Source organism: Ranitomeya imitator, chromosome 1 (genome assembly GCF_032444005.1).
Source record: "Ranitomeya imitator isolate aRanImi1 chromosome 1, aRanImi1.pri, whole genome shotgun sequence".
Taxonomy (NCBI): domain Eukaryota; kingdom Metazoa; phylum Chordata; class Amphibia; order Anura; family Dendrobatidae; genus Ranitomeya; species Ranitomeya imitator.
Window position 1 is genome coordinate 773,003,331 of NC_091282.1, and position 20,621 is coordinate 773,023,951.

Here is a 20,621-nt window from a genome sequence, read left to right on the forward strand (position 1 = left end):
AAAGTAAGGGCCACCATCGCACACCCTGAGTACCACCGTACTTTACAGAAAGTAAGTGTCCCCATATATGCCACCATTTTACACACCAGTGTGCCCCCCCATTTGCCACCATTGTATACCCTGAGCATCACACTACAGAAAGTGCCCCCTTGTGCAACCTGAGTACCACCAGTGTGCCCCATGCTACAGAAAGTGCCCAACCATGTGCCACCATCATACACCCTGAGCACCACCAGTGTGCCCAATTCTACAGAAAGTAAGTGCCCCCATCGTACACCCCAAGCACAAGTGTGCCCCATACTGTACAGAAAGTGCCCCCACATGTGCCACCATTGTACACCCTGAACACCACCAGTGTGCCCCATACTACAGAAGTCTAAATGCCCCCCCATGTACCACCATCGTACACAGAATACCACCAGTGTGCCCCATTCTACAGAAAGTGCCCCCCATGTACCACCATTTTACACCCTGAGCACCACCAGTGTGCCCCATTCTATGGCAAGTGCCCCCCCCATGTGCCACCATCATACACCCTAAGCACCACCAGTGTGCCCCAAGGTGTACAGAAAATAAGTTCCCCCCATATGCCATCGAACACCCTGAGCACCACCCATGCTCCTCATTCTATGCAGCAGAGCACAGGTCAAAGAAATGGACGCAATGATCGGTCGCGTGGGTCAGGGTCGCAGCCGGGCTCCTGCAGATGCTATGATCGGCCGCATGGGTCAGGGTCGCAGCCGGGCTCCTGCAGATGCTATGATCGGCCGCATGGGTCAGGGTCGCAGCCAGGATCCTGCAGATGCTATGATCGGCCGCATGGGTCAGGGTCGCAGCCGGGCTCCTGCAGATGCTATGATCGGCCGCATGGGTCAGGGTCGCAGCCGGGCTCCTGCAGATGCTATGATCGGCCGCATGGGTCAGGGTCGCAGCCGGGCTCCTGCAGATGCTATGATCGGCCGCATGGGTCAGGGTCGCAGTCGGGCTCCTGCAGATGCTATGATCGACCACATGGGTCAGGGTCGCAGCCGGGCTCCTGCAGATGCTATGATCGACCGCATGGGTCAGGGTCGCAGTCGGGCTCCTGCAGATGCTATGATCGACCACATGGGTCAGGGTCGCAGCCGGGCTCCTGCAGATGCTATGATCGACCGCATGGGTCAGGGTCGCAGCCGGGCTCCTGCAGATGCTATGATCGGCTGCATGGGTCAGGATCGCAGCCGGGCACCTGCAGATGCTATGATCGGCCGCATGGGTCAGGGTCGCAGTCGGGCTCCTGCAGATGGTATGATCGGCCACATGGGTCAGTCGCAGCCAGGATCCTGCAGATGCTATGATCGGCCGCATGGGTCAGGGTCGCAGCCGGGCTCCTGCAAATGCTATGATTAGCCGCATGGATCAGGGTCGCAGCCGGGCTCCTGCAGATGCTATGATCTGCCGTATGGGTCAGGGTCGCAGCCGGGCTCCTGCAGATGGTATGATCGGCCGCATGGGTCAGGGTTATTTTGTGTGGTACACTAAACCTTGGCTTTACCTCTACATCCCCTGGACCATGGTACACCTACAGATACCCAACCTAACATGGAGGACTAGTAATCACCAGTGTCCCCAGCTGCAACCACCCTAATTATCACTTCTCACAGGATATGGGGTCTGACCATTGAAACCCGCTGCCAGCTTCTCGCCCGTTCAGTAGGCGAAGTATTGAATGGATTCAGCTATGGTGCTGCCCAGACTATAAATAAAGTCTATACTGCTCGTATAGCCCCAGCCTTAGACCCCTGTCCCTTGGCTGCAGATATAGAAGGAAACCTCGCCTCAGCTGCTCCCGGTGTCTGGTGTTGTCTCAGTGCTGCAGCTAATCGGTGAGCTCAACGGCTCTATTTGTGTTGGCACAAGCCACTGAACTAACAGATTGGCTGCAACACTGAGACAATACCAGATACCGGACAGTTTTTTTTTTTTTTAAACAAAACTAGCTGAGGGACTGCGGCCTTATTGGCTTTGGCAGGGGTCTTGCTGGAGTAGCGGCTACAGTCATGCTTAACATGGACACATTGGGTTTGGCGTCATGCACTGCCCAACGTCTCCTGCGGGAACGCTGCCCACTTCTAACACAGCGTTTTGACGTTCTGTACAGACTGACGATCCCTCATCTCCAAACGGCACACCATACGTTATCTCGTACATTATAAAAAAAAAACTATACTGCTAGAAGGACTTAAGATGTTCAGAAACTGCTCAGTAGATGCACCGCAGTTGCTGGACACAACACGTCAGGAGCTTCGTCTGTACGGCCGGATGCTGTGTGATGCCCTCTACAGTCCTGAGAAAGTAACTGATACTATACAGCCTACTCCAGGTGGCCTACCACACCTCGTACCTGTCAGCGGCGGCGGGATGGTGGAGGTCGAGGCTTGCTTCTAATGGTTTCACACTTGGGAATATGTCGTTCAGCTGCACGTGGAGCAAAGCGCCGGCTGCAGTGAGGACACGACACATAATCGGGGTTCTCCTCGGGAGGAGGAGGAGGAAGGTCCGATATCCTTCCACCTTTGGCAATAACATCCTGCACTACCCGTGCCTGACGGATCGTCCTCAGGAAAGACTCGTGCTTCTGACGCCAGGAGTTAACCCTCACCTGAGAAAAAGAGAAACGTGGACATAGGAGGAGGTGAAAACGCAAATATGAGACCAGCGAGATGTCAAGGAGAGAAGGTGCAAGAAAAAAAGAATGCAGGATGAAGAGGGAAGATGCAAGACATAAGTAGACAAGGAAAGAAGGTGCAAGAAAGTAAGGAGTCAAGTAGATGAAATGCAGGAGGTGAAAAGGAGGAGAGACGCAAAGATGTAAGAGATAAGGACAGAGGGGGCTGACCTGGGGCACTGGGGAAGTACGATTTCCTTTTTTGTGCAGATACGGCTCTAGATCTGTTCCTTTGGCTCGGGCCTTGGAGGAGTCAAACACTTTCCTTCTGGAGGTGTGTGTCTTCTGGCATACCGCAGCATGCTTCTGCAGACGATGCGACATGAAGCGTCGGCCACACAGCTGACACTGGACGAGCGGCTGGCCAGGGTTCTGAGGGACGTTTCCATAAAGCAATATCTCCTCATCTAGGAGACCAGATGATGGCCGTCCTATGTCCTGCACTCCAGGAGCCTCCAGTCTCAGCTGATGAAATGTGTCTTCAACTTGTGTGACAGCAGGATGGCTCGCGTTTCTGCCCCCGCCATACTGCTGACGGGACTCTACTAAGGAAAGGCCACTGTCCTCCTCAGCATTCATCCTGCCCCAGCTGTACTGGTTTATGGAGTGGGCACTGTGCGTTGTGGCCCGCTCCCTGCTTCCACTATACAGGTCTATGGAGGGATGACTGTCTTTTGTGGCTCTCTCCCTGCCACCGCTGTACTGATCTATAAAGAAGGGGTTGTTTTTTGTGGCCTTCTCTGTTCTGTCTTTGGTGGCCCTCTTCAAGCCTCCACCATCTCCTTCCTGCAGTTTAGTTCTTCTAGACCTCGTCTTGGTGTCTTCGATCTCTTGAGCCTTCCTTTCCTTCCATTCTGATTCTTCCTTTTCCCTCTGGATGCGCCGCAGTTCTTCTTCTGTTCTGCGCAGCTTTTCTCGCAGTAGCGCCTCTTTCCGGCGAATTTCTGCCTCCAGATTCAACTCAGTTTTCTCCAGTTCTTGCCACTGGTCAGGGCGACTTGGACCTGACTTAGAGCGGACATGCGGCAGTGAGGGTTTGATGCTGGCAGCACTGGCTGATGGACAGCGGTAAACTTTGGGTTGCCTATGGGGATATACGGGCTTTAGCAGGTGTGCCCTGTCTACACCTGCTGTCCTTTTGGTCACGGTCCAGTTAGAAGCCCAGGCTTTCTCCTCAGGAGGCTGCTGAGTTCTGGAGCCAGTGATCCGCTGGGAGATGCGATCTTGTTGATGCGTCAGCAGTTTTAGCATCTTCTGCTCTTTCTCCCGCAGCGCTCGCTCCTGGTATTCATTCTTTAACAGCTCCAGTTTAGAAAGAAGTAGGGGACCTTGTCTTGGACGGAGGGGCGACAGCTGACATTCTCCCAGGCCCTCAGCAGACGTGTAGGAAGCCAGCGTTAGTCTCGCCATCCTGGAAGGAAGAAGGAAAAGACAGAAAAGTTACTGTAGAGCAACCATCCATTGGTGAGTGAGGTAGGGTCAGATTCCAGCTCCACACTACGCGGGCCGCCCCCAGGACTCAACTCCCTAATTACACGGCTCCCCCCCCCCCCCCGAAAAGGACCCAGCTCCATATTACAAAGGCCTCTCCCCCCCCCAGGACCCGGCTCCACATTACACAGGCCTCTCCCCCCAGGACCCGGCTCCACATTACTCGGGCTGTCCCCTCCCCCCAAACCCGGCTCCACATTACACAGGCCTCTCCCCCCCCATACCCGGCTACACATTACACAGGCTGCTCCCCCCAGGACCCGGCTCCACATTACACAGGCTGCTCCCCCCCCTGGACCCGGCTCCACATTATTCGGGCTGCTGCCCCCCCAGGACCCGGCTCCACATTACACACGCTGCTCCCCCCCCAGGACCCGGCTCCACATTACACAGGCTGCTCTCCCCCCAGGACCCGGCTCCACATTACACAGGCTGCTCTCCCCCCAGGACCCGGCTCCACATTACACAGGCTGCTCTCCCCCCAGGACCCGGCTCCACATTACACAGGCTGCTCTCCCCCAGGACCCGGCTCCACATTACACAGGCTGCTCTCCCCCAGGACCCGGCTCCACATTACACAGGCTGCTCTCCCCCAGGACCCGGCTCCACATTACACAGGCTGCTCTCCCCCCAGGACCCGGCTCCACATTACACAGGCTGCTCCCCCCCCAGGACCCGGCTCCACATTACACAGGCTGCTCCCCCCCAGGACCCGGCTCCACATTACACAGGCTGCTCTCCCCCAGGACCCGGCTCCACATTACACAGGCCTCTCCCCCCAGGACCCGGCTCCACATTACTCGGGCTGTCCCCTCCCCCCAAACCCGGCTCCACATTACACAGGCCTCTCCCCCCCCATACCCGGCTACACATTACACAGGCTGCTCTCCCCCCAGGACCCGGCTCCACATTACACAGGCTGCTCTCCCCCCAGGACCCGGCTCCACATTACACAGGCTGCTCTCCCCCCAGGACCCGGCTCCACATTACACAGGCTGCTCTCCCCCAGGACCCGGCTCCACATTACACAGGCTGCTCTCCCCCAGGACCCGGCTCCACATTACACAGGCTGCTCTCCCCCAGGACCCGGCTCCACATTACACAGGCTGCTCCCCCCCCAGGACCCGGCTCCACATTACACAGGCTGCTCTCCCCCCAGGACCCGGCTCCACATTACACAGGCTGCTCCCCCCCCAGGACCCGTTTCCACATTACACAGGCTGCTCCCCCCCAGGACCCGGCTCCACATTACACAGGCTGCTCTCCCCCAGGACCCGGCTCCACATTACACAGGCTGCTCCCCCAGGACCCGGCTCCACATTACACAGGCTGCTCCCCCAGGACCCGGCTCCACATTACACAGGCTGCTCCCCCAGGACCCGGCTCCACATTACACAGGCTGCTCCCCCAGGACCCGGCTCCACATTACACAGGCTGCTCCCCCCCCCAGGACCCGGCTCCACATTACACAGGCTGCTCCCCCCCCCAGGACCCGGCTCCACATTACACAGGCTGCTCTCCCCAGGACCCGGCTCCACATTACACAGGCTGCTCTCCCCCCAGGACCCGGCTCCACATTACACAGGCTGCTCCCCCCCAGGACCCGGCTCCACATTACACAGGCTGCTCCCCCCCCAGGACCCGGCTCCACATTACACAGGCTGCTCCCCCCCAGGACCCGGCTCCACATTACACAGGCTGCTCCCCCCCCCCCAGGACCCGGCTCCACATTACACAGGCTGCTCCCCCCCCCCAGGACCCGGCTCCACATTACACAGGCTGCTCCCCCCCCCCCCCAGGACCCGGCTCCACATTACACAGGCTGCTCTCCCCCAGGACCCGGCTCCACATTACACAGGCTGCTCCCCCAGGACCCGGCTCCACATTACACAGGCTGCCCCAACCCGCGAGTCGGTTCTACACTATACGGGCCGCCCCCGGAACCCTGCTCCCGGAACACAGGCTGTCACCGCCTCCACATTGGCAGCCCCCCCACCCAGGACCCAATTCGACACTACACGAGCTGCCCCCAGACACATGCTGGAGATCTGGGGGTCCTTACCGCACTCATTAGGGGCTACTGAAAAACGCTGCGCTCAAACTTGACTGCTGGGAAACTCGGTTCTGTTGTGCTCGTTTCTAGGCAACGACGTGTGTAACGTGACGGTGGGGGATGGTGCTGATGGCGTCATCATCAGGCGCCTGGCGAGCGGATCTGTTGCCATAGGAATAGCCGGAGGTCTGCAGGTACGTGACCGGGAACCGCGTATATGTATGGAGTCATGATAGAAACTGCGATATCATATAAAGTACACCCCCCTTTACCAGAGGGTCAGAAACCTCACACCCCCCCCCCGTGCGAGGAGGCCAGCCCCCCCTTCCCTCCCCGTACCAGGAGGCCAGCCCCCCCCCTCTGTACCAGGAGGCCAGCCCCCCCCCCCCCTCTGTACCAGGAGGCCAGCCCCCCCCCTTCCCTCCCTGTACCAGGAGGCCAGCCCCCCCTTCCCTCCCTGTACCAGGAGGCCAGCCCCCCCCCTTCCCTCCCTGTACCAGGAGGCCAGCCCCCCCCCCTTCCCTCCCTGTACCAGGAGGCCAGCCCCCCCCTTTCCCTCCCTGTACCAGGAGGCCAGCCCCCCCCCCTTCCCTCCCTGTACCAGGAGGCCAGCCCCCCCCCTTCCCTCCCTGTACCAGGAGGCCAGCCCCCCCCTTCCCTCCCTGTACCAGGAGGCCAGCCCCCCCTCCCTCCCTGTACCAGGAGGCCAGCCCCCCCTCCCTCCCTGTACCAGGAGGCCAGCCCCCCCTCCCTCCCTGTACCAGGAGGCCAGCCCCCCCTCCCTCCCTGTACCAGGAGGCCAGCCCCCCCTCCCTCCCTGTACCAGGAGGCCAGCCCCCCCTCCCTCCCTGTACCAGGAGGCCAGCCCCCCCTCCCTCCCTGTACCAGGAGGCCAGCCCCCCCTCCCTCCCTGTACCAGGAGGCCAGCCCCCCCCTCCCTCCCTGTACCAGGAGGCCAGCCCCCCCCCTCCCTCCCTGTACCAGGAGGCCAGCCCCCCCCTCCCTCCCTGTACCAGGAGGCCAGCCCCCCCCTCCCTCCCTGTACCAGGAGGCCAGCCCCCCCCTCCCTCCCTGTACCAGGAGGCCAGCCCCCCCTCCCTCCCTGTACCAGGAGGCCAGCCCCCCCCCTTCCCTCCCTGTACCAGGAGGCCAGCCCCCCCCTTCCCTCCCTGTACCAGGAGGCCAGCCCCCCCCCTCCCTCCCTCCCTGTACCAGGAGGCCAGCCCCCCCCTTCCCTCCCTGTACCAGGAGGCCGGCCCCCCCCCCTTCCCTCCCTGTACCAGGAGGCCGGCCCCCCCCTTCCCTCCCTGTACCAGAAGGCCAGCCCCCCCCCTTCCCTCCCTGTACCAGGAGGCCAGCCCCCCCCTTCCCTCCCTGTACCAGGAGGCCAGCCCCCCCCCTTCCCTCCCTGTACCAGGAGGCCAGCCCCCCCCCCCTTCCCTCCCTGTACCAGGAGGCCAGCCCCCCCCCCCTTCCCTCCCTGTACCAGGAGGCCAGCCCCCCCCTTCCCTCCCTGTACCAGGAGGCCAGCCCCCCCCTTCCCTCCCTGTACCAGGAGGCCAGCCCCCCGTGTACCAGGAGGCCAGCCCCCCCCCCCCTCCCTCCCTCCCTGTACCAGGAGGCCAGCCTGCCCCCCCCCCCTCCCTCCCTCCCTGTACCAGGAGGCCAGCCCCCCCCCCTTCCCTCCCTGTACCAGGAGGCCAGCCCCCCCCCCCTTCCCTCCCTGTACCAGGAGGCCAGCCCCCCCCCCTTCCCTCCCTGTACCAGGAGGCCAGCCCCCCCCCCCCTTCCCTCCCTGTACCAGGAGGCCAGCCCCCCCCCCTTCCCTCCCTGTACCAGGAGGCCAGCCCCCCCCCCTTCCCTCCCTGTACCAGGAGGCCAGCCCCCCCCTCCCTCCCTCCCTGTACCAGGAGGCCAGCCCCCCCCCCCCCTCCCTACCTCCCTGTACCAGGAGGCCAGCCCCCCCCCCTTCCCTCCCTGTACCAGGAGGCCAGCCCCCCCCTCCCTCCCTCCCTGTACCAGGAGGCCAGCCCCCCCCCCTCCCTCCCTCCCTGTACCAGGAGGCCAGCCCCCCCCCCTTCCCTCCCTGTACCAGGAGGCCAGCCCCCCCCCTTCCCTCCCTGTACCAGGAGGCCAGCCCCCCCCCCCTTCCCTCCCTGTACCAGGAGGCCAGCCCCCCCCTCCCTCCCTCCCTCCCTCCCTGTACCAGGAGGCCAGCCCCCCCCCCCCCCCCTCCCTCCCTCCCTGTACCAGGAGGCCAGCCCCCCCCCTTCCCTCCCTGTACCAGGAGGCCAGCCCCCCCCTCCCTCCCTCCCTGTACCAGGAGGCCAGCCCCCCCCCCTCCCTCCCTCCCTCCCTGTACCAGGAGGCCAGCCCCCCCCCCTCCCTCCCTCCCTGTACCAGGAGGCCAGCCCCCCCCCCCCCCCCCCTCCCTCCCTCCCTGTACCAGGAGGCCAGCCCCCCCCCCCTCCCTCCCTCCCTGTACCAGGAGGTCAGCCCCCCCTCACTTCCCTCCCTGTACAATGAAAAAGCTCTGTATAATGATGGACTCCAGATTGTCTGTCTGGATTATTATATTATAACCCTCCTGAGATTGATTGGCAGCAACAATTGTTTTTCTGGAATCCTTGCTGATGTCTTTCCTCTTTGGTATTGGGTTATCACACGCCTGAATGCTTCAGACCAGCAAACTGCCAGAACGTCTGCACATGGGCCGAAGTCACACAGGCAAAAAAAAGTTGGTCTTAAGCAGTGCCCCACTGAATAAGGAGTGAGATCCGAGACGGTCCAATGTATACGGGGGTGTGAGCCCTTACAGAGGGCGTTTCAGTAGCAGGACCTGGCCACTATTTGCCCTTTTAATGGAAGCAGTATGGGTGTACTTAATTTTCCATAGGTTTCTAACGTCTACATACCTTGTGTGCTGTGTATGCGCACCCGGGACTGGCAGCAGCACAGCCGTGTGGCCCCCTCCATCAGTCCCTTGTGTTTTCTATCATTTTCAGGTACCACTGTGTGTTTGCGGACTGTGCCCATCTGCTCCACACCCAGGATCATAATGGAGGGCGACACCTTAATCTGTCTGGACTATGAGGTGTTTGGGAAGGTTCAAGGTGTTTTCTTTCGCAAGCACACACAGGTAACCGAGGGTCCGGCACATGGTGCACCAGCAGTGATGACCACCCTCCTGTTTGGGGGCCCTTGTGTGACGTGGTGTTTGTGTTCCCCTGTTGCAGGCAGAGGGGACTCGTCTGGGTCTGGTCGGATGGGTGCAGAACACAGAACATGGAACGGTCAGAGGTCACTTACAAGGTCCTGTGGCCAAAATGCGGGAAATGCAGCAATGGCTGCAGAAAACAGGGAGCCCAAAGTCCAGAATCACAGCGGCCCAATTCCACAATGAGAAGAAGATCCAGCAGCTGGATCATGCCAGCTTCCAGATCCACAAGTGACAGTATCTACGGGCGTCACAGCTCTCGCAGTGACATGACCCATAGGACGGCTCTTACAGCAGAGACTAGGCCGTGCCTCTCCATGTGCCCTCATATGCTCAGCCCCACAGCCTATGGGACCTCCAGCCAGCTACCAAATGGGGCCACAAAGACAAACCTTGTGTGCACAGACTCGCAGCCTCAGCTTTGTGCCCCTCAGACTGTCCCCAATACATAGTGAGCACCCCACTATTTATGTGATGTCCTACCAGTGCACAGTGTCTGCCACCTCTACCCACTCCATTATTAAAGTGTTTGTCTTCTACTGGTCAACTACTGGTGGTCTCTTTACACCTCACAGTGTCTAATACAGAAGACATTCACATCTGTCCGTAATACAGGCCTGCGTATGACAATCTGTGTGTCATAGTTTAGGGGGTCCTATACGAGCCCCTCGTCTGCATGTCACAGTATAGAAGGGGTCCTGTACGAGCCCCACGTCTACGTGTCTCAGTATAGAGGGGGGTCCTGTACGAGCCCCTCGTCTGCATGTCACAGTATAGGGGGGTCCTGTACGAGCCCCACGTCTACGTGTCTCAGTATAGAGGGGGGTCCTGTACGAGCCTCTCGTCTACGTGTCACAGTATAGGGGGGTCCTGTACGAGTCCCACGTCTATGTGTCACAGTATGGGAGGGTCCTGTACGAGCCCCACGTCTACGTGTCTCAGTATAGAGGGAGTCCTGTACAAACATCACATCTACGTGTCTCAGTATAAAGGGGATCCTGTGCGAGACCCACGTCTATGTGTCACAGTATGGAGGGGATCCTGTGCGAGCCCCACGTCTGTGTCACAGTATGGAGGGGGTCCTGCACGAGCCCCTTGTCTGCATGTAACAGTATAGGGGGGTCCTGTACGAGCCCCTCGTCTGCATGTCACAGTATAGGGGGGTCCTGAATGAGCCCCTCGTCTGCATGTCACAGTATAGGGGGGGTCCTGTACAAGCCCCTCATCTGCATGTTACAGTATAGGGGGGTCCTGTATGAGCCCTAAGTCTGCATGTCACAGTATAGGGGGATCCTGTAGGAGCCCCACATCTGCATTTCACAGTATAAGGGTGTCCTGTATGAGCCCCACATCTATTTGTCACAGTTTAGGGGGTCGTATACGAGCCCCACGTCTACGTGTCACAGTATAGGAGGGTCCTGTATGAGCTCCACATCTACTTGTCACAGTATAGAGGGGGTCCTGTACGAGTCCCACGTCGTCTTTTCACAGTATTGATGGTGGTCCTGCACGAGTCCCATGTCGCCGTGTCACAGTATCGAGGGGGTCCTGTACGAGCCACTTGTTTGCATGTCACTGTATAGGGGGGTCCTGTACGAGCCCCACGTCTACGTGTCACAGTATAGGGGGTCCTGTACGAGCCCCACGTCTACGTGTCACAGTATAGGGGGTCCTGTACGAGACCTATGTCTACGTGTCACAGTATAGGGGGGTCATGTACGAGCCCCACGTGTCACAGTGTAGAGGGGGTCCTGTATGAGCCCTTTGTCTGCATGTCACAGTATAGGGTCCTATATGAGCCCCACGTCTATGTATCACAGTATGGGAGGCTCCTGTACCAGTCCCACGTCTACTTTTCACAGTATAGACGATCCTTGTACGAGCCCCTTGTTTGCATGTCACAGTATAGGGGGGTCCTGTACGAGCCCCACGTCTACGTGTCATAGTATAGAGGGGGTCCTGTACGAGCCCCATTTCTGCATGTCACAGTATAGGGGGGTCCTGTACAAGCAACACGTCTGTGTCACATATGGGGGGTCCTGTACGAGCCCCACATCTACGTGTCACAGTATAGGAGGGTCCTGTAGGAGCCCCACATCTACGTGTCACAGTATAGGGGGGTTCTATATGATCCCCAATTTGTGTCACATATGGGGGGGTCCTGTACGAGCCCCACGTCTACGTGTCACAGTATACAGGGGGTCCTGTATGAGACCTATGTCTACGTGTCACAGTATACAGGGGGTCCTGTACGAGACCTATGTCTACGTGTCACAGTATAGGGGGGTCATGTACGAGCCCCACGTCTGCATGTAACAGTATAGGGGTGTGCTGTAGGAGCCCGACATTTGCATTTCACAGTACAAGGGTATCCTGTACGAGCCCCACGCCTACGTGTCACAGTGTAGAGGGGGTCCTGTACGAACCCCACGCCTACGTGTCACAGTGTAGAGGGGGTCCTGTACGAACCCCACGCCTACGTGTCACAGTGTAGAGGGGGTCCTGTACGAACCCCACGCCTACGTGTCACAGTGTAGAGGGGGTCCTGTACGAGCCCTTTGTCTGCATGTCACAGTATAGGGGGTCCTATACGAGCCCCATGTCTACGTGTCACAGTATAGGGGGGTCCTGTACGAGGCCTTTGTCTGCATGTCACAGTATAGGGGGTCCTATACGAGCCCCACGTCTACGTGTCACAGTATGGGAGGCTCCTGTACGAGTCCCATGTCGGCGTGTCACAGTATCGAGGGGGTCCTGTACGAGCCCCTTGTTTGCATGTCACAGTACTAGGGGTGTCCTGTACGAGCCCCACGTCTACGTGTCATAGTATAGAGGGGGTCCTGTACGAGTACCACGTCTGCGTGTCACAGTATAGGGGGGTCCTGTACGAGCAACAGATCTGTGTCACATGGGGGGTCCTGTACGAGCCCCACGTCTACTTGCCACAGTATATAGGGGGTCCTGTACGAGCCCCATGTCGTTGTGTCACAGTATACAGGGGGTCCTGTACGAGCCCCAGGTCTACGTGTCACAGTATAGAGGGGGTCCTGTACGAGCCCCATTTCTGCTTGTCACTGTATAGAGGGGGGTTCCTGTACAAGCCCCACGTCTGTGTCTCAGTATAGAGGGGGGTTCTTGTACGAGCCCCATGTCTACGTGTCTCAGTATAAAGGGGGTCCTGTACAAGCCTCTCGTCTACTTGACACAGTATGGGGGGTCCTGTACGAGCCACACGTCTACGTTTCACAGTATTGAGGGGTCCTGTGCAAGCTCCAAGTCTGCGTGTCACAGTATAGAGGGGTCCTGTACGAGCCCACGTCTACGTGTCACAGTATACAGGGGGTCCTGTACGAGACCTATTTCTACTTGTCACAGTATGCGGGGTCCTGTACGAGCCCCACGTTTGTCACAGTATAGAGGGGTCCTGTACGAGTCCCACGTCTGTGTCACAGTATAAGGATGTCCTGTACGAGTTCCACTTCTATGTGTCACAGTATAGGGGGGGTCCTGTATGAACCCCACGTCTACGTGTCACAGTGTAGGGGGGTCCTGCACTAGTCCTACATCTGTGTCACAATATCGGGATGTCCTGTACGAGTTCGACTTCTACGTGTCACAGTATAGGGGGGTCTTGTATGAGCCCCAGGTTTGTTTCACATACAGGGGTCCTGTACGAGCTCCACGTCTACGTTTCACAGTATAGGGGGGTCCTGCATGAGCTCCACATCTGCGTGTCACAGTATAGGAGGGTCCTGTACAAGCTCCTGTCTACTTTTCACAGTATAGGGGGTCCTGTACGAGCCCCACGTCTTGTGGTACAGTATAGGGGGGTGCTGTACGAGCCCCACGTCTACGTGTCACAGTATAGGGGGGTCCCGTACGAGCCCCACTTATACGTGTCAGAGTATACAGGAGAAAACGTCTATTATCTATTTGTAGTTATTGTTGTCACCACCAGGGAGCGAAGCAGACAGCCTCCCACACATGTATTCAGGGATGTATAAGAAGCTATGTTTTATAGTAACTCTTCGTCCTTGTTCTACAGCGGTGAGGCCGTCACCTGATGGTCTCCATGCTCCGAGCTTTGGGAGAAGACGTGAGGTGCCGGCTGCGCTCGGCGGTGGCTGTGACATCGGTGGCGCAGTGTGTAGAAGAGCTGGTTCTGAACAGCGTGGATGCGGGGGCCTCGTGCATTGCTGTGCGTGTGGACCTGGAAACCTTCAAGGTGCAGGTTGTGGACAATGGGTGCGGACTGTGCCGTGAAGACATGGAGCGCGTAGGGAGGAGGTACTTTACAAGTAAATGTCACTCTGTTGAGGACCTGGAGGAGCTGCGGTTTTATGGTTTTCGGGGAGAAGCTATAGCGAGTATGGTGGACACGTCCAGCGTGGTGGAAATCTGCTCCAAGCACAGAGACTCACAGCAGACGTTCAGCAGACTTTTCCAGAATGGGAAGCCACTGGAGGTCGTGGAGGTAGACAGCCCCCGACCCAGTGCTGGGACCACAGTCACCATCTACAGCCTGTTCTCCAGTCTGCCCGTCCGCAGGAGGTGTCTGGACCCTGCCCTGGAGCTGGAGCGGATCCGTCACAGGGTGGAGTCCGTCTCTCTGCTGAGGCAGTGCGTCTCCTTCTCCTTAAGAAATGACGCCTTTCATTCCGTGGTGCTCCAGTTACCAAAAACAAAGGACCTGTGTTCTCGATTCTGCCAGATCTATGGCTTGTCCAGAAGCCGGGGCCTGAGGGAGGTGCACCACACAGATGGCACATTCACAATGCAGGGATTCATCAGCCGTGAGGGGCACTACAACAGGACCATGCAGTTCCTGTACGTCAACCAGCGACTGGTCCTGAAAACAGGCCTACATAAACTCATGGACTCCATCATCAGGAAGGAGAGCTCCATCTGCAGAGCGAGCAGCCGCCCGCGCTCTACAACTGATCTCTACGGCATCTTCATAGTTAATATCCTGTGTCCGGTGTCCAGCTATGACATCTCCTTTCAGCCGGATAAGACATTGATCCAGTTCCAGGACTGGGATGCAGTAATGAGCTGCACAGAACAGGGGCTCAAGATTTTTCTGAAGAGGGAGAACCTGCTTCTAGAGCCCTCAAAAGAATCCTTGGCTGCATCTAGCCAAAATCATAGGTCTGATTCCTCCTGTGGGGAGGCTGAGTGGTTCGTCCCACCTCCGGACCCCTGGAATTCGCACCACTCAGATTCAGCTCATGTGAGATCCAAATGTGTAATCAGGAGCAGTGATGTCACAGAAGAGGGGGCTCAGGAGGACCACCAAATCTCCAGGAAAGTCTCCGAGACACTCATGTATTCACGCGAGGGCAGGAAAGTGTGTGACCACCATGAGGTCACAGGGAACAATGATAGAAGCCCCCTGTCTCCTCTTCATATCAGCACATTACACAAGGAGACAGTGTTCACCGCTGCTCTGTCCTGTTCCATGAGTGAGACCACCTCATCTGTACCCCAAACCTCCCCTAACCCTAGATGTAGCCGTACTGGATCTGCCTCCACAGCTCTGTCCTGTGTCACGAGTGAGAAGACCACCTCATTTTTACCCTCACACCCCCCTAGCCCTAGATGTAGCAGTACTGGATCTGCCTCCACCGCTCTGTCCTGTGTCACGAGTGAGAAGACCACCTCATTTGTACCCCAAAAACCCCCTAACCCTAGATGTAGCAGTACTGGATCTGCCTCCACTGCTCTGTCCTCTGCCATGAGTGAGACCACCTCATCTGTACCCCAAACCCCTCCTAATCCTAGATGTAGCAGTTCTGGATCTGCCTCCATAGCTCTGTCCTTTGTCACAAGAGAGAAGACCACCACCTTTGTACCACAAAATCCCCGTAACCCTAGATGTAACAGTACTGGATCTGCCTCCACTGCTCTGTCCTGTGCTACGAGTGAGAACATCACCTCATCTGTACCCCAAAATCACCCTAACCTTAGATGTCCTGGGACTGGATCTACCTCCACCACGCTGTTCTGTGCCACAAGTGAGATGACCACCTGTTCTGTACCCCCTAACCCTAGATGTAGCAGTATTGAATCTGCCTCCACTGCTTCATCTTATGCGATGAGTGAGAAGACCACATCATCTGTACCCCACACTGCCACTTACCCTAGATGTCCTGGAACTGGATCTGAGCCTCTACAGAAGGACATCAGTAAATTTGATGTTTGTACACCGATATCTGCACCATATCCATTGCCAAATGCAAGACAAAAAGACCGAGCAACCAAAAGGGCAAAGAATGAAAATCACAGACATGGTTCAGAGCCCACGAATATCCAGCTGTGTGTGGCCTCCAGCCTGGGGGGGACCTTAGACAAGTTCAAAAGACGCTATGGAAAGAAGTGTCCGGTGGACACGGATCACCAGGAACAACCCACCAAAAGCCCTGGGAAGAGTGAAGCCATCCATCTTATCAGTTGTGCTGGCACAGATATTCCCCCCTGTGCAGTGCGGACCACTCCGCCAGAACCGCTAGACTATGTGGGTATAAAACAAAGAGAATCTCATCATCCACAATGTTCCCCAACATTAACCACCAAACTGTGCCGGCTAAGAAACCAGAGCGAGAGGTGGTGGGGTACAGGTAAACCTGCCCCAAGTGCACCCCATGACTTGGTCAGCTTTGACAACGATGCAAATCGAATGCCCTGCGAGCAGCAATCAACACGGAGGCACAGAGCGCGATCGGCTGACGATTCCCTAGATGGGCCCATGTCTCATGAATGGCTGCACTGTTACCAAGAGTCTCTAGGTAAAAGTGTCTTCATTAACACTGCAACAGGGCTCAGCAGTTATAGCGCCCCCAACAGGGACACGCCAGCTGCCTGCACCAAGGACTTCTCCAACATGGCGGTGAATGTGGTCTGCAGTGGCGGTACGTATACCAGTATGGGGTGTGGAGGACACCAATGAATCTTTTTAGAGGGCTTGTGACTGCAGCATTTCCTGCCCATCATCTCCGCTCTCATTGCTCTAGGCTTCCAGTATCAGAGTCATCCCTTTAAGAGTCAGACCTTTTTACCTTTCCTACCCAGACCCCGGCATGAGAGAGACGCATCAGGACAGACAGGTAGTAATGGCCGACCGCTGTGTCACTCTGATAGACAGTGTAATAACGGTGCTGTCTCTTGCAGATGATGGCGCCTTGTCCTCGCTCTACACAGAATGGACCAACCCGGTGTATGAGCGCCATCCAGCGGTGAGTAGTACTTTGCCGGCCTCCAATGGTGTCCGTGCTGCATTCTGACTACACATGTACTCACCTGTGCTACATGGAAATCTGCTCCTCCAGGACAGGACACCGTACACGTATGTGCAGCACACTGAACCCCACACAGGACATCGTACATGTACGTGCAGCACCCTGGACCCCACACAGGACACCGTACACGTATGTACCACACACCAGACCCCATACAAGACCACATACACGTATGTGCTGCACACTGGACCCCACACAGGACATCGTACATGTATGTGCAGCACTCTGGACCCCACACAGGACACCGTACACGTAAGTACCGCACACCGGATTTCACACAAGACGGCATATACACATGTACTGTACACCGGACCCCACACGGTACACCGTACACGTATGTGCAGCACACTGGAGTGCACACAGGGTGCTGTACATGTATGTCCTGCACACCAGACTCCATACAGGACACCATACACGTATGTGCCTCACGCTGCACCCCACACAGGCCCGCATACACATATGTGCAGCACAACGGACTCCACACAGGTCATCGTAACGAATGTGACGCACATTGTACCCCACACAGGAACGTGTACACTTATGTGCCTCACACCGGACACCACACAGGACAGTGTACACGTATGTCCCTCACACTGGACCCCACATAGGACCACATGTATATGCCTCACACTGGCCCCTTCACAGGACTGTGTACACTTATGTATCTCACACTGGTCCCCACACAGGACCGCACATCGGACACCACACAGGGCCGTGTACACGTATATATGTCACACAGGACTGCACACACATATGTGCCTCACATAGGACCACATACACTTATGTGCCTGATACCAGACCCCACACAGGACCACATACATGTACGGTATGTGCCGCCCACCGGACCTCAAACAGGACCGCATACACTTATGTGCCTCACACAGGATCACATTCACGTATGTGCCGCACACCAGACTCCCCACAGGACTCCATACACTTATGTACCACACAACAGACCCCATACAAGACCACATACACGTATGTGCTGCACACTGGACCCCACACAGGACGGCATACTAGTGATGAGCGAGTGTACTCGTTGCTCTGGTTTTCCTGAGCACACTCGGGTGGTCTCCGAGTATTTATGACTGCTCAGAGATTTAGTTTTACTCGGACTCCCATGACAGCACGACAGAGAGAGGGGATCCGCCCATTAGGAACAGGAAACCTACAGATACAAAAGGGCGGTACCTCTCCCTTGCCTCAGTTGGTTTCCTGTTCTTGAGGGGAATGGTGCCTACAGACGAAGGAGCCCAGGCCGGCCGGCCGATTACGGTAGCGGGGGGGTCTCCTACCTCGGCCGGTGCGGAGATCCCTGGAGACACCACGGTGGTCCTTGCTGGATTGCACGTCGGTGGTGTTCGCAGCAGGGAGCGGAGTCCGGAGGATTTCCTGCATCCATCAGCGTCGGCGCAGGTAAGTATTCCCATTGGTGGTGCAGCGGTGCGGCATGGCTGCGGGTGCCGGGCTCCGATGTGTGGGCGAGCTCCGGAGCGCTGCCGATCCGTCCCCGGCGTCCTGCACCGCTCTCAGCGTGTGCTGGAGCGTTTCCGGGTGCGGTGACGTGGGGGGGCGGAGTCTGGTAGCCGCTTCCGGGTCGCCGGGCGTCTGCGCATGCGCGGGCGTTCCAAGATGGCGGCGCCCATCGCATCTGAGCGCCGGTTCATCATACAGCCCTCTGCCCTCCTGACTGTGTCCAGGAACCAATAGGGTAGCGCTGGCCTATCTGTTGACCGGATCCAAGGGGGATATAAGCAGGTCACAATTTCAGAACCATGCTTTTGGTCGTAATCCGTCATGGAGAGTGGTGGTGAGCAGCAGCAGCAGCAGCTGTCAGACGAGATGCGTCAGAAGCCCAAAAAGGATAGAGGCGACCAACCTAGTCGGAAAAGCTCATCCGAACAGGGATCCAGAGCTTCGTCTAGGAAAGAACCCCCTCGGATTCCGGTATTTGACTTGGGCGCACGGGTAAGTGATCTACGTGAAAGTTCACTCTGTGACGCGGCCCCTTATACTTTATCTTTCCAGGGGAAGAAAAGTACGGAAAAATCCAAGCATAAGGAGTGTGCCCTCTGTGGAGTCCCCTTACCCGACTCCTGTACTAAAAAGTTATGTGCCCCCTGTATACAACAGACGGTGAGGTCTACAGGAGTGGTTGGGTGGAAGTGACCTTAGGTCAGATAGTAGTTATCACCTATATTGTCCTCCCCCAGGTAGCAGAAGAGTCCGTGAGTACGGCAAATTTAAAAGAAATGATCCGGCTGGAAGTAAGGGAGTCATTACGATCCCTATCCCAAGCGGAAGGCTCGAAGCATAGGACCCCTGTGGACTCTAATTCATCAGAATAGGAAAGAGAAGAAAATATTTATCTCTCTAGTCCTTTCTCCTCTTCATCAGATGAAGAGTCTGGACGATTTTGTCTACCCTTAGATAAGATTGACAAGGTAGTCAAATCAGTTAGGGGCACGATGGGTATAGAGGAACCCAAATCACAGCCCTCCAAACAGGAGTTAATGTTTAGTGGTTTAGATCGTAAGAAACATAGGTCTTTTCCGGTAAATGAGAAGATCAAAGAATTGATACTCCGTGAATGGAAAAAACCTGAAAAAAAGGGGGCCTTACCGCCAGCTTTAAAACGAAGGTATCCCTTTGATGATCCGGTGGTGGAGACATGGGATAAAGCTCCGAGGTTGGACGCGGCCGTAGCAAAGGCGTCAAAGAAAGCCTCATTACCCTTTGAGGATATGGGGTCCCTCAAAGATCCCCTAGACAGAAAGGCGGATATCTTTCTTAAAGGTACCTGGGAGATGGCGGCTGGATCCCTCAGACCAGCAGTGGCCACAACATGCACAGCCAGATCATTAATGGTCTGGCTAGATCAATTAGAGTCTCAGCTGAAGGATGGGGCATCCAGAGATTCTATTTTGAAAGCGCTTCCGACAATTCAGAATGCTGCAGCCTTCCTATCGGATGCTTCTGTGGACTCTGTCAGAATGGCGGCCAGAGCAGCAGGTCTATCTAACGCAGCTCGCAGGGCCCTATGGTTAAAGTGCTGGTCAGGGGACATCCAGTCCAGAACTAAGCTCTGCGCCATTCCGTGCGAGGGACAGTATCTCTTCGGTCCAATGCTGGACGAGTTACTGGAAAAGGCAAGCGATGATAAAAAGAAGTTCCCAAGTCTGTACTCGGCATCCTACCGCCGACCCTTCAGTCGAAGAAGATTTGGTCGTGGGAAGAAACGCGGGTCCTCTCCCACTAGAGAGAGTTTCAGATGGGAAGACAGACGCGGTAGAGGTACGGGATATATGTTTCGCCGTTCCTCAAAGGATCAGAAAAAACCAGACCAATGACTAGCAATCCCTGTGGGGGGCAGACTGTCAGCATTCTCCTCAGCATGGCTTGACATAACGAACAGTAGATGGGTCAGAGGCATTGTTACTAAAGGTCTAAGGCTGGACTTCAATCATTGGCCTCGGGATAAATTCAAAGTAACCCCTTATCGTTCCTCCCCCCTGGAGCAAGCAGCCCTAGAGGCTGAAGTCATGAACTTATGCGCCAAGAATGTATTGGTGGAAATTCCAGATTCAGAAAAAGGAAGGGGATTTTATTCTCCTCTTTTTCTGATCAAAAAGCCAGATGGATCGTTTAGAACGATCATTAATCTAAAGCGTCTTAATGAATTCCTGGTTAATGAATCTTTCAAAATGGAAACGGTTACTTCAGCAATAAAGATATTGTTTAATCACTGTTTTATGGTAGTTGTAGATCTTAAAGATGCATACTATCATGTTCCAATACATGAAGATTTCCAGAAATTCCTGAGCGTAGCGGTGTCAATGGAGGGTAGCATTCACCATT

The 20,621-nt window shown here is 56.6% G+C and overlaps 2 protein-coding genes across 3 annotated transcripts in view; one reads left to right on the forward strand and one right to left on the reverse strand.

Annotated features, from left to right (window-relative positions):
* Window positions 1-2,300: 2,300 nt before the first annotated feature.
* Window positions 2,301-6,340, reverse strand: ZC2HC1C (zinc finger C2HC-type containing 1C). The gene is made up of 3 exons (XM_069736313.1): window positions 6,261-6,340; window positions 2,879-4,118; window positions 2,301-2,641 (listed from the first exon to the last, which is right to left on the reverse strand). Exons 2-3 carry the CDS (start codon window positions 4,115-4,117, stop codon window positions 2,387-2,389), a joined length of 1,494 nt encoding a protein of 497 aa, XP_069592414.1. The 5' UTR covers window position 4,118; window positions 6,261-6,340; the 3' UTR covers window positions 2,301-2,386.
* Window position 6,341: 1 nt separating this feature from the next.
* Window positions 6,342-20,621, forward strand: part of ACYP1 (acylphosphatase 1) — a 73,637-nt gene continuing 59,357 nt past the window's right edge. The window contains exons 1-4 of one of the 2 annotated variants that reach the window (XM_069736284.1): window positions 6,403-6,445; window positions 13,514-16,376; window positions 16,479-16,571; window positions 16,636-16,700. In XM_069736284.1, the coding sequence (XP_069592385.1) occupies window positions 13,532-16,376; window positions 16,479-16,571; window positions 16,636-16,700 (3,003 nt within the window). In that variant the 5' untranslated portion in view covers window positions 6,403-6,445; window positions 13,514-13,531. Of the gene's footprint in view, window positions 6,446-9,256; window positions 9,391-9,487; window positions 10,014-13,513; window positions 16,377-16,478; window positions 16,572-16,635; window positions 16,701-20,621 lie in introns of those variants that run through there. The other variant, XM_069736303.1, reaches the window with a different exon arrangement.

Coding starts and splice junctions, on each gene's coding strand:
- ZC2HC1C (XM_069736313.1), bottom strand. CDS start 4,117: ATGGCGAGACTAACGCTGGCTTCCTACACGTCTGCTGAGGGCCTGGGA. Junction 2,642..2,878: donor GTACTTCCCCAGTGCCCCAG/GTCAGCCCCCTC, acceptor TCTTTTTCTCAG/GTGAGGGTTAACTCCTGGCG.